This window comes from Gossypium arboreum, chromosome 12, assembly GCF_025698485.1.
Source record: "Gossypium arboreum isolate Shixiya-1 chromosome 12, ASM2569848v2, whole genome shotgun sequence".
Lineage (NCBI taxonomy): Eukaryota > Viridiplantae > Streptophyta > Magnoliopsida > Malvales > Malvaceae > Gossypium > Gossypium arboreum.
Genome location: NC_069081.1, coordinates 115,990,691 through 116,002,781, shown reverse-complemented (window position 1 = coordinate 116,002,781; position 12,091 = coordinate 115,990,691). Strand labels below are relative to the sequence as shown.

The window sequence follows — 12,091 nt, the reverse complement described above, 5'->3', positions numbered from 1 at the left end:
TTAATATAAAATCCTCTCTTTGACTATATTATTTAAGATAAAGATGAACATCATAAAACTAGCAGCAAGTTAATTAACTTACAAAACAGTTCGTTGTGAACATAATTTACACACAATCTCTGATTATTATTGAAAGCAAAGGTAATGAATAATAATAAGGAACAGCAGCTTCAAATCTTCAATCCGCATTCAGCAGCATCGAGATGCTAGAAGGTTTCTTTACATGAAAATTTGGAAATATAGGGAAAAAAGAGAGGCAAAAAACCCATCAAGTTTATGCTTTTCAAAGTTGGTCTTCTTTCTAGTCCACCTACCCATGAATGGGCTAGGCCTGCCCTACCTCTCAACTCTCATTTCTCTTGCTCGCCGGACCATTGAATTTAATTTCCCAAAAACCATGATGGCCTCTTCGGTCACTTTTGTGGGTATTCAACGATAGGGATAGAGACCTAAATGCCTTTTTTCCTTTCATATCTCCTTTTTCTATTCTAAGGCTGTACGGTGGCTCCTGTCTTCTGGGTCTACTATTGCAAAATTCTTATTTCTCTAGGTAAAGAAAGGAGTTAGGGCCCTGGATGGTAAGAATGCTATTTCCTCCCCTTGTATACTCCTCTCAGAATTAGAAATGCTCTTTGTGGAATTCAAATTTAGTGGAACCTTTTTGGTTTAACTCGTAGCAGAGTTTGCTGAGCTCTTTAGCCAAAACCGGTGCCCCACAATAAAAAACCCCTGCTCCCCAAACCACAATACAACAGTATTAGAAATACACAGAAGATTGCCATTGTCAGTTGCTTACATTGGGGGTCGAGGGGGTCACTTACCTATCCTTGCGTTGCAATGCTTGGAACTTAGTTTAGACAGAACGTTCTTCCATTTGGGCCTTGCAAAATGGGTCCGCACCTGATAATGTCAAAAAAGGAACTGTGATTGCGTTTCAAAAGAAAATTTTAGCCGGGCTGTTGTTAATGCATGGGATGGATATTACCCATGGTCTACAATTCTGCATAGGGAATTGTTGTCTCTTCACAAGGAATTGAGATTTAAAGACAATCATATGCTGAGAGAATGAAAATGACAGAAAAAAATGATCCTACCCTAGTGCCCGAAACGATGTCAACTCCATTCTTGGCATGATTTAGTGCTTGAACCATTGTAATGAGAGCTGAGCGTGCATCGCCTTCCTCGTACACGCTTGTCAAATAGTTGTGCATTTCAATCACACCCTACATTGTTCAAAGGGCGAAGTTAGTAACAAGCCAAGGTATTCTTTCCGACTGTCATCTTAACAATGTATTCTAAGAAATTACAAATGAAAGATTAGTTCTTTTACCCTTTGATCAAGTTCTGCAACTTCATTCATGACCCCTTTGAACCAATCAAAAGAACCTTGCTCTCTGGTTACCCAATAAAAGTAAGCATTCGTGGTCTTAAGAGTTTTCTTTCGTTTCGATGGAACTCTGTTTGGAGTGGTTGATTCATTGCTGCTCGCAACACTTACGTCTGATGCCTTACTGGTATCTGAGACTGAATCCTGAAAATGAGAAAAATAATCTTTGTAAATGTTATAACCAAAGAACAAGAAAAACCGACTCATTAGCTCACCACGAGTTACTTACTGCCTGCTCCTCCATTTTGACAATGTTGTTCAGCAGATCTTTTAAAATGCTGATGAATGGTGTTGCACCGATTCCAAGACCCACAAGCAACAGAACATCATACTTACTATAGTCTTGTGCCGGTGCACCATACGGTCCATCAATTAAGAGCTTTGGCAAACTGTTCTTCGGACAACAACATCATCGATCATAAACTTAGTATTCCTAATGATTCTAAAAAGGATAATGTTGAATATATTAATAGAAGCCAAATAGATATACCTTTTTTTAGTTGCCTCATCTGCCCTGAGAAGCCCACTTTTCCCCGCTACAGGAGGTTCACAAACCTCAGAGAATAGTCGTTTGAGTGCTTGGGTCCAGTCACCTAGCTGACGAATATGTACACTGAGGTAGTCATCACCAGGAGCGGAGGTGATTGAAAATGGATGCCTGGTTCCCAAAAAGAAACGCTCATGAGTTCAGGGAAAAATGCAAAATGCAAAATATACACCCCTGCCAGCCGAAACCATCCTAAAACATTATATATGCTTCAAATTTTTTACCTACCATTCAAATGGAGAGACAGCCGGGCACTGGACAAACATGTACTGTCCACTCTTGTACCGAAATTGTGGCGGCTTAGACATTTGTAATGTAAGAACACCTCCTGGATAAATTGCAACCTATATATTGAGAATGCAAAGTTACAAGACGATCATCAATCAAAATATACAGTAGCCTGATTCGGACCTAAATTCAGGGTTCATGGAAAAAGGATCACAGAGAAGTTAATTTAGTAATTTGAACAGCCTCAAATCCTTGAGATTGTGCTTCCAAGTTAATTGGTCTCATAAATGTTTCTTCATTTTATTCAATACCCTTTTTCTTTGAGCAGATTCTAATTAATTATGGAACTTGTTTACACTAAATCATACTTGACAGAGTATGCGTACCTTCAAAAGCCGGACAGTAGAGAAACCGGAACGAAAAAATCTTAGGATCCTTTCTCCAGCATAAAGCAAAACTGGAACAGCTAGGTACATCCAAGTCTGCAACAAGGAATTCGATTGCCTTAAGGCTAAAACTACAGTTACAGTTAATTAAAATAAAATAAAATCCTGATGTTGGAATTTCTGCAATAACTTGAGAAAAGAAGATTTAAATATATACCGTCCTCCGATACCATATGTGCACGAGATAAAGGAATTCTCCATGGATGATGAGCAAGACGTAGACAATGACAAACAGGTGATGTGAGTACCAGAAGGCATTGAAGCCAGTGATTCTATCAAAAGGCTTGGGTAGCTTAATCAGGTTCCGCCGAAACCATCTTGTTGCCAGTGTAAATGCAATTGCCATGAAGATAACCATTAGAACTCCAGTCACTCCTTCAGTTCCTTTTACCAGGTCTATGTACGTTGGTTTAGGACTTCCAAAGTCGTTCTTTAGAAACTTTCTATAGTTATCATTAGAAGAGCTGATAAGCCTCGGGAAATCACAGGCAAGATGGTTACCAACATGGAGAATGACTCCAATTAAAATCGCTGCAGCTATTGTCTGCATAAATTCAATGAGATGAGGAGAGCGTAAACAATGATCTAATTGGATGGGAATCGACAACTTTCAAACTTCAATGTTATTATGCAACGCATCAGATTTGCTTTTCATTGTGGGCTAATTTGCAAATGTTTGAATTGTGAACTCAAGAGCATGGTTAATGCCTTTGCAAACCAATACCATTAAATCTTGATTGTCCACCATTATACCATTATAATCTTGATAGAATTTAGTGGTACTTGCTTTAGACTTCAGTTAAAACTATACGTTCTAGTTTGGCCTAAGTATACTTATCTGGGAAATATACTCTTAACTACAAGCCTTCTGTTCTAAAATTTGAGAAACATTTTCTTCTTCTTGTGTATGTAAATGCTTTGGTCACGGCCAAAAAAGTATCAAAACTACAATGTTATAATTTCATGTATAATATTCTAGTGTCTTCACTATTTTTTTTTAAAAAAACCTGTTTATATGTCAACTTTTGCTGCGTGACCCCTCCCCCCTTTTCCCTAACGTCGTAGTCTTAAGTTCACATTTCACAAGCGACAACATCGAACACCTATTATTGCCTTTGATGGCTTAAATCAGCCCATCATATTGACTTCTATCATCGAAGTTGCCTGGGGCCCACACGATAAACGTGAAAGAGAAGCTAAAGATTGTATTACTAGAAAGAAAGAAAGGAATTGGTATTCAGTTTACATACCTTGTGAAAGTTGATATTATCGTCAAAAGGTACGAAGAGACCCAGCTTTGTGGACCTGAGCCAAGTAATGGTGTTTCTGCACACGGGCATGAGGATAAGAGCCATGTTAAACTTCAGGGTCTCAGCTGCTCCCTTGGCTGTGAGGAGGCAATAACCCATAACATTAAAAGCACTCTTCTGTTTGTATTGAAAGAACTTCCAAGTAAAGAGCCCTATCATAACCATAATCCAGAGTGACACGACCCATATCCTCTTCCAATTTTCTTCTAAATAGTACACAAGTTTAGTGCTCATCCTTCTGATTCTGCCCTTTTTTCTTAATCCATGTAAGTTTTGGCTAAGAGCTTGGCTTGTGTAGCTTAGGGCTTGACTGTAGCTTAGATATGTGTCCTTTTGCAAGAGAAGTGTCTCCAGTTGCCATAGCTGCACCATTTTCATCATTCATCATCATCCACCAACTCATGAAAGTTACGGCAAATAAAAAAAAATTAACTGATGAGGAAAATATTTAGTCCTGAAAAAGGACAATGTTATCTTGACCCAGTCAACTGGTCGCACTATCAGTGAAGCAGAATGGATGACGGGTCCATGCGTGAATGAGTGAAGAGAACGCGTTTTGGAGAGGGGAATAACTAGAAAGCAAAGCTCACATGGGAACCCAATTGTGTCAGGTCCGCCATTTAGCAGGACTATCGAGTTCAAAACGGTCAATCATGGGTTGGAGTTGGTCAGGACCCCTTCAATCTATGACCAGATACCCTTGCTCAATACTTTAAACCACAACTTTGGCAAGTAAAACAAAAGAAAAATCGATTTGCAAAGATAAGAAATAAGGGAAAAGATAATCAAATTCAAGGCAGATGCTATTGCCCGGATAGTGACCTGCCAAGTTGATTTTGGTCTTACCATACAGCCTTAATTACTATATAGAGATAAAGCAATTAAAGAAAAATATAGAACAAGCACACCAATTAAATGAGGGACCTATTCAGTAGATAATCATGCAAATATAATTTGCTAGTAGATAAAATGGAAAATTAATATACAAAGCTAGAATAGTACTCTATTTATTACAGGAAGGGACCTATTCAGCCTTTTTTTTTTCTTCCCATCGAGTTCAAGCTACATGTAAGGAAGCACTAAAAACTGGTTCAACGACCTCAAATGTAATTACTGTTTACCAACATAGAGATAATTTGAGCTGTCTATCGTAAAAGCTCGTTATTCTTGCTTTGATCATTCTTCTTTCGTCACGGTTGCACATAACCAGAACCGGATTTGTTGGAATGATCATTTTTCGCCGAACAATAGACTTTGGAAGAAAGAAGCCCAATTTAATATTTTCATTTATTTCTTTATAATATTCAAATCAATGCTACTCCATTGGTCATCTTACTAAAACTAATTTATAAGCTTGGTGAAAATGAAATCTTACTGGAAATAATAATTTCCTCGATTTGATTTATTAAATTCTAAAACACCCCTTGTCTTGATTTGTTACCCTTTAATATTAAATAAAATTAAGAGAATAAGAAATTCATGCAAAACGAAGCAAAAAAAGAATTTGATTATGGAAGTTTCATATAAATAATGGACCCACCTCAATATATCCAAGTCTTTCAGGGTCCAATTCTTCCATGATCAAAGCTGCATATTCTTCCGCTTGCTCTTTCAATCTTGATAGCTTGTTTGCTGAAGCACTTAGCATGATAATCTGTATAAACCAAAAGGAAAATAAATTTTGTAATTACGAATTAAAGGTAATTATAATTATATATTGACCAAAATGCCCCCACCAACCCCCCAAAAAAAAAAAAAGGAAAAGTAAATGATATGAAAAGAAAATTCGGAAAAAAGGCCAAACCCCTGAACAATGAATATCGAATAAACCAATCTAATTATAGGCAAGATGCTTGTAAAGTGATTTACGGCATACACCAAAAAAAAGATTGAAATTATTGTTATTTCTTTTTTTCTTTAATTTGATTATTTATAATCGGAGTAGTTAGTGTAGGAGTTTCTTGTGATTCAAGGTCATATTATACCTGCCTTACGTTGATTATAATAAACCAAAATGACACCCTGTAAACAAGTGCTCATAATCAATCACTTTAAACATTAAACTATTTCCATCTGACGATGAGAGGGCGGCCTTCCAATTTTCTTTTTGAAGAAAAAAATTTATCAGAAGGGGCAGCGTTATTAAAAATTAGTTTTAAGTGGATGCCTAATCCAATTTTATTAAAAATTGGAATAATGACAATAATATTTACCTCTTTTACTTCAGCCTCAGTGATTCTACCATCTTCGTTCTTATCCACCCTGAAAAATGGGGCAAACATCATATAATTTAATATTAGAAAGGAAATTCACATATAATTGCAAAAAAGGACGATTTTAACTAGATTTTATTTGCATCATTAATTACAAGTTTCCAAAGAGTGAAATTTAAGAATCATTAATTTTAAAATGAAATAACTGAAAAAAAAAATCGTAATTAATTAATTTCTACTTGTTATAGAATAGTTTAATAATGCGTACATGTCGAAAAAGATCTGGAGGCGAGAATCAAAACTTTGATCGGTGATTTGAGACCAATATTCATAAAGTTCATCTTTGCTGATTTTTTCAACTTTTAATCTCCTTCGTCTACTCAATGCATCGAACATCTCTAACGCAAATTCCTTCGAATCCTTCATTCCTTAAAGAACAGTACACGATTAAGAAAAACAGTTAGAAGATAAATTCAAACCGAAGCGTTTAAAACAATGGATTTGGGAGGAAAATGTGATGATGAAATGGATAACCTATGCATTGTGCGAAATCGGAGCGAAAGAGATATCCGTCTTTGGCGAGTTTGTTGAATTTGTTTTCAACTTCTTCCCATGCATTGGCTTTATTGTTACTTATAAACCTTAATCCACGAAGTGCTTTATGAGCGCCAGAACGAGTCCGGTCGAGTTGAGCTCGCTGCTTTCGTAGAGCTCGAGCGGCTAAAGCCGAGTCGAATCCATTTACAGTCTGAGATGCGTGTCCGTTGCCCCATGAGAACTTGCGTAATTCGGCTTTCAACTCTTGTGAGAACTGCCTGGCTTTGGCCACTGCTTCGGCTTTCAGTTCTTGTGAAAACTGCCTCAATCTATTGGATGAGCTCCTCGTCGTCGGTGACCGTGAAGCGGATACCGAAGTATCGGAGCCTTGATCGACGTTGATAACGGTGGCCGGCTCGACGCTTCGGAGGATGATGGTATCATCGTCTTGGAGATCGAGAGTGACCTCGACGAACTCCTCGGCGGAGTTGTACTCAGTCCCCGGCGAAGTAGTTGCACTGAGAATGGTATTGGCGGGGATGGTGTCTGAGGCCCACCGCCTCTCGTGCGTCGGCAATGAACCGTCTCCCATTGAGCCAACAACTCCTAGTTATACATGGCGACAGTTAAATTTATAGGAAAGAGAAGTTGAATTAATGTTTAGTTTATTTAAGAAAGTGGATTAAAAAGAAAGAAAGAGAAGCTGAATATAAAGGTAGGCAAAGGAAACACGGATGGAATCTGAAGGAAAAGACAAGAGAACGCGGAGAGCAGCTCCACAAGAAAAACTAAATAAAATGAATAAAAAGAACAATATCGCGGGACTAAAGGGAAGAAAGAGACTTGTATATGTTGGATTTCATACGAAAGAATTAGGTTAAAATATACTTTTAGTCCTTGTACTTATATATAATTTGAGATTTAGTTCTGACTCAATCTTCCTAATTTTTAATTTAAAATCTTAGTTCAATCATTATTGTTGTACTGTCAAAATTTGGCAACTTATTATGTTTATTTTTTGTCAATCATATATTAACTCATATAAAATAATCTAATCGTAATTCTAAATTGACAATATTTGATAAAAAATACTTATAATTTTAATTACTAGCTGAAAGTTTTAAATTAAAAACTAGAATGATTTCGTTTTTAACTTTTTAAATACAGACACTAAATCTCATTCTCTTTTATCAAAGTACATATGATTTTTTGGTGAATTGTAATATCGTGATAATGGTTTTTTATTGCTATATAGTATTATTTTTATTGTTTTAATAATTGGATGGGTGATCTTATAAGTCAAATCATCAATTTTAGTTCGATCAATTTAATTGTCAGTCTAACAATAATTTAAAATTCATAAAAATTATAAAATCACTCCAATCATCATTTTTTGTCCCGATTTTTGGCATTTTACCAATTTTAAGTGGTTTGTTCATAGGTGGGTTCAAGCCTTATGTCTTGATTTATATACTAATCGATTCCAATTGATCGATCTGGCCCGTTTAAATAACATTGGTTTTATATTAAAATAAGTGATATTAAAAGTTATTTATCAAAAATGATTTTATTTAGGGTTATCTCGACATCTATATATCGAGTTTAGTTAAATATATTGTGGCATTAATATTTTCACATCCCTTTGAAATCAAGGTAATTACTATAGAATGATTAAATCACCTTGACACCAATGGGTGTTGATTTATTTGTAAAAATTTTAAAAACATAAATTGTAATTAATTTGAAGGGGAAAGAAAATTTTAAATTAACCTTTTTACCTACGCATGTATGGTCTTCTTAAAAACCATAAAAGAACCCTAATCCTTGAACTTATAAATAACTCGTACTAATAATTAGTTTTTCATTGGAAACTCAAAACATTTTCTTCTACATTCTTTCATATCCTATACACTTAAAGATTTTCTAAATTCGAATTTTAAAGCATATCATAATGATTGTCCCCTTATTGAAATTGAAAGAATGATATTGTAATACCCCTACCCGTATTCATTGCCGGAATAGAGTACGAGGTATTATCGGAGTTTACGAATTAAATTTTTTTTTAAATTTTTTTTTTCAATTCAACATATTTTCATGATAGATTCATGCATTTATATAAGATAACGTCATCACATATCTATAACCAGGTTTGTTAACCATACTAATGGCTAACTTTACATTCATTTCACATTAACATTTACTTTGTTAGCTTATACATGCCATTGATTTCCAAAATAAAGTTTCTTTATATACCGAAATCTCGAGGTTGATAAAGTGATGTGTCTCCGACCAAATCGACCTCCGAGCTCTTAACACTACAAAACAGGGAAAAGGAAGCGGGTAAGCACTTTGTGCTTAGTAAGCTCATGTAACAAGAATTATACTTACCTAATATTTTCAATACAATATAATAAACATTCATATATCCATTCAATGCATTATTACCCTAACATGCACAAACTCAACATTCAAGTTAGTACAATAATTTCCATGTATCAATAATATATATATATACCATGATTGATGTACTCATCAATACCATGATTTTCATTCCCTTATTATTTTTCATATTTATCCCGTTGAATTTATCGGAATTTCGATGGATTTTCAGAGGTACACTTTTAGTGTACAATTCCGGGTCTGTCAATTCATATTCATGTGTGCACATTTCCATTTCAGAGAGCACACTCCCGCGAACCTCAACCTTGTAGCGGGATTACCAGTCCAGGCTAAATCCCCTGCAATATAAACTCATAGAGTATTGTCGGGATTACCAGTCCAGGCTAAATCCCCTGCAATATAAACTCATAGAGTATTGTCGGGATTACCAGTCCAGGCTAAATCCCTACAACGACAATTACTCTAATGAGCTTGGATCTGAATTACAGTCCAAAGCTAAATTCAGACCTTAATTCGGATTACCCGTCTGGGCTAAATCCATTTTACACATATTCTTCGGGAGGGCTATATCAAGATAAGATCACCCGTCCGGGCTAGATCCTTTTTACCGTCAATTCCTTTTCAGAGATCCATCGAATTTTCCTTTCATTCAACCGGGATTTCTTCCCATTTTATCAAATATATCAATGTTTCATTAATTTTCATACAATGAACACTCAAATCATATTCACATCAATAACATACAATCTCAAGCATTTAAGAATATAATTCAAGTTACACGAACTTACCTTGATACTTGTTTGTAAACAGAAAATCTATTAATCCCGAACTTTTCCTTTCCTCGATCTAGCTTTGTATTTGAATCTTCTGGATCTAAATAAATAAATTTAATTATCAATTTAATACATTTCATGTTCATATGCAACATTCTCTATAATTCAACTATTATTTATAGTTCATTCAAAGCTGTCTACTTGAGTCATAGTTACTAAATTATTTATAACTTGAGCTACGGAACTCCAAATTAAGATCCGTTAATTTTCCTGAAACTAGACTCATATATATTTTTACCATAAAATTTTCAGAATTTTGGTTGAGCCAATCAGTACAGTTTATTCTTCAAAGTCACCCCTATTCTGTTGTCTAACAGTTCTGACCCTTCTTCACTAAAAATAAATTATCTCTTTATACAGAATTCAAATGATGTTCTTGTTTGTTTCTATTAAAATAGAATCATTCAGAATTTTAGACATATAAATTTAAGTCCCTAATTATTTTTATTCAATTTTTTATAATTTTTCAAAGTCAGAACAAGGGAACCCGAATTCATTCTGCCATTGTCTCACAAAATTCATTATATCTCAAAATTTACAAATACATTGCTTACAATATTTCTTCTATGAGAAACTAGACTCAATAAGCTTTAATTCCATATTTTGTTCATCTTCTAATTCGATTCCTAAAATTTTTGGTGATTTTTCAAAGTTAGTCTACTGCTGCTGTCCAAACTGTTTTAGTGCAAGCTATTTATTACCATTTTTCCCCTAAGCTTTTAATAAATGATAATTTCGTCCCTACTCAATTAGCCTCTCAAGTGAGCTGATTTTTCTCAATTAACATTTTATTCTATCACCTTAAACTAGTTTACAACCTTTAGGAATCAGAATTTCAGCAATAGACTTTAATTCCAAACATTTTCACAATTAGGTCCCAAAAATCAATTTCCATTGAAATTGCCTAATGAAATCATCTCATAAACAAATTAAAGCTTTAATTTCATTCTATTTCATCATAAACTTACAGCACTCAACCATGGTGACTTTAAATTTCATCCATGAAATCAAAAACTAATGAATTTAATAGTAGGATCTAGTTGTAAAAGTCTTAGAAACACAAAATTACAAGAAAAGGCAAGGATTAACTCACTTGGTGCAAAATTATGAAATACCAGCTTATAGAACCCTCCTATGGCGTTTTTAGCTGCTGGAATTGAAGATAAATGAAGAGAAATCTAGATATTTCCTATTTAGTCCTAGTTTTATTTAGTTAATTTTGCAATATTCCAATTTTACCCTTAATTTATCAATTTTTCTGCTGATTTCATACCCTTGCCGTCCAGCCCAAATAAATTTTGGGTCTAATTGCCTTTTATATCCTTTCTCATTAGACTAATAAGCTATTTAATCACTCTAGCAACTTTTACACCTATTACAATTCAGTCCTTTTCATTTAATTGACTACCCAAACATTAAAATTTCCTAACGAAATTTTAATACCACATTAATAACATTTCATAAATATTTATAAAATTATTTTTAACTCGGTTTTACGAGATAGAGGTCCCGATACCTTATTTTACCCAATTTCTTCAATAATTTCTTTTCTAACTAATCATTAAATTGATAAAATTTTCCTATCAATATTTTCATACAATTTTCCTATCATATAAATTTTCAAGCAAAAATATTGAAATAAATTTCTCTTTAAATCGAATTTGTGGTTCTGAAACCACTTGTTCGATAACATTGAATTTACACCATTACAACTCTCCCCCTTTTAAGGATTTTCATCCTCGAAAATCTTACCAAGAAAGGGTTTGGGTATTGTTTCCTCATTGCCTCCTCCGGTTCCCATGTTGCTTCCTCAATCCGTGCTTTTGCCACAATACTTTCACCAAATTTATCTTTTTATTTCTAAGCTCTTTTGTCTCCGTGCCAATATCTTGACCGGTTCTTCACTGTAAGTCATATCCGGTTGAATCTCTACTTCTGTCGGAGAAATAACATGTGAAGGATCTGATCGATATCGTCGTAACATAGATACATGAAAAACATTATGGATTCTATCAAGTTCCGGTGGTAATGCCAATCGATAAGCGACCGGTCCAATTTTTTCTATGATTTCATAGGGCCCGATAAATCTTGGACTCAATTTACCCTTTCGACCGAATCGAAGAACTTTCTTCCAAGGAGAAATTTTCAGAAATACCTTGTCACCGACTTAAAATTTAATCTCTTTTCGCT

At 34.7% G+C, this 12,091-nt stretch overlaps 1 protein-coding gene across 1 annotated transcript; it reads right to left on the bottom strand.

The window, feature by feature from the left end:
- On the bottom strand, positions 1–7,491 carry LOC108489938 (respiratory burst oxidase homolog protein A). The gene is made up of 14 exons (XM_017794699.2): positions 6,666–7,491; positions 6,400–6,559; positions 6,132–6,180; positions 5,459–5,572; positions 3,859–4,281; positions 2,766–3,152; positions 2,549–2,644; positions 2,163–2,278; positions 1,878–2,045; positions 1,617–1,776; positions 1,331–1,531; positions 1,095–1,223; positions 822–900; positions 1–729 (listed from the first exon to the last, which is right to left on the bottom strand). The coding sequence occupies exons 1-14, from the start codon at positions 7,258–7,260 to the stop codon at positions 620–622; spliced, it is 2,787 nt and encodes a 928-aa protein (XP_017650188.1). The 5' UTR covers positions 7,261–7,491; the 3' UTR covers positions 1–619.
- Positions 7,492–12,091: the final 4,600 nt, after the last annotated feature.

Excerpts from the sequence above, each read along its gene's own strand:
- LOC108489938 (XM_017794699.2), bottom strand. The coding sequence starts at position 7,260 with ATGGGAGACGGTTCATTGCCGACGCACGAGAGGCGGTGGGCCTCAGAC. Across the intron at positions 6,181-6,399 it reads CTCCAGATCTTTTTCGACAT|GGTGGATAAGAACGAAGATG; the intron begins GTACGCATTATT and ends CCCATTTTTCAG. Across the intron at positions 1,224-1,330 it reads TTGCAGAACTTGATCAAAGG|GGTGTGATTGAAATGCACAA; the intron begins GTAAAAGAACTA and ends TGAACAATGTAG.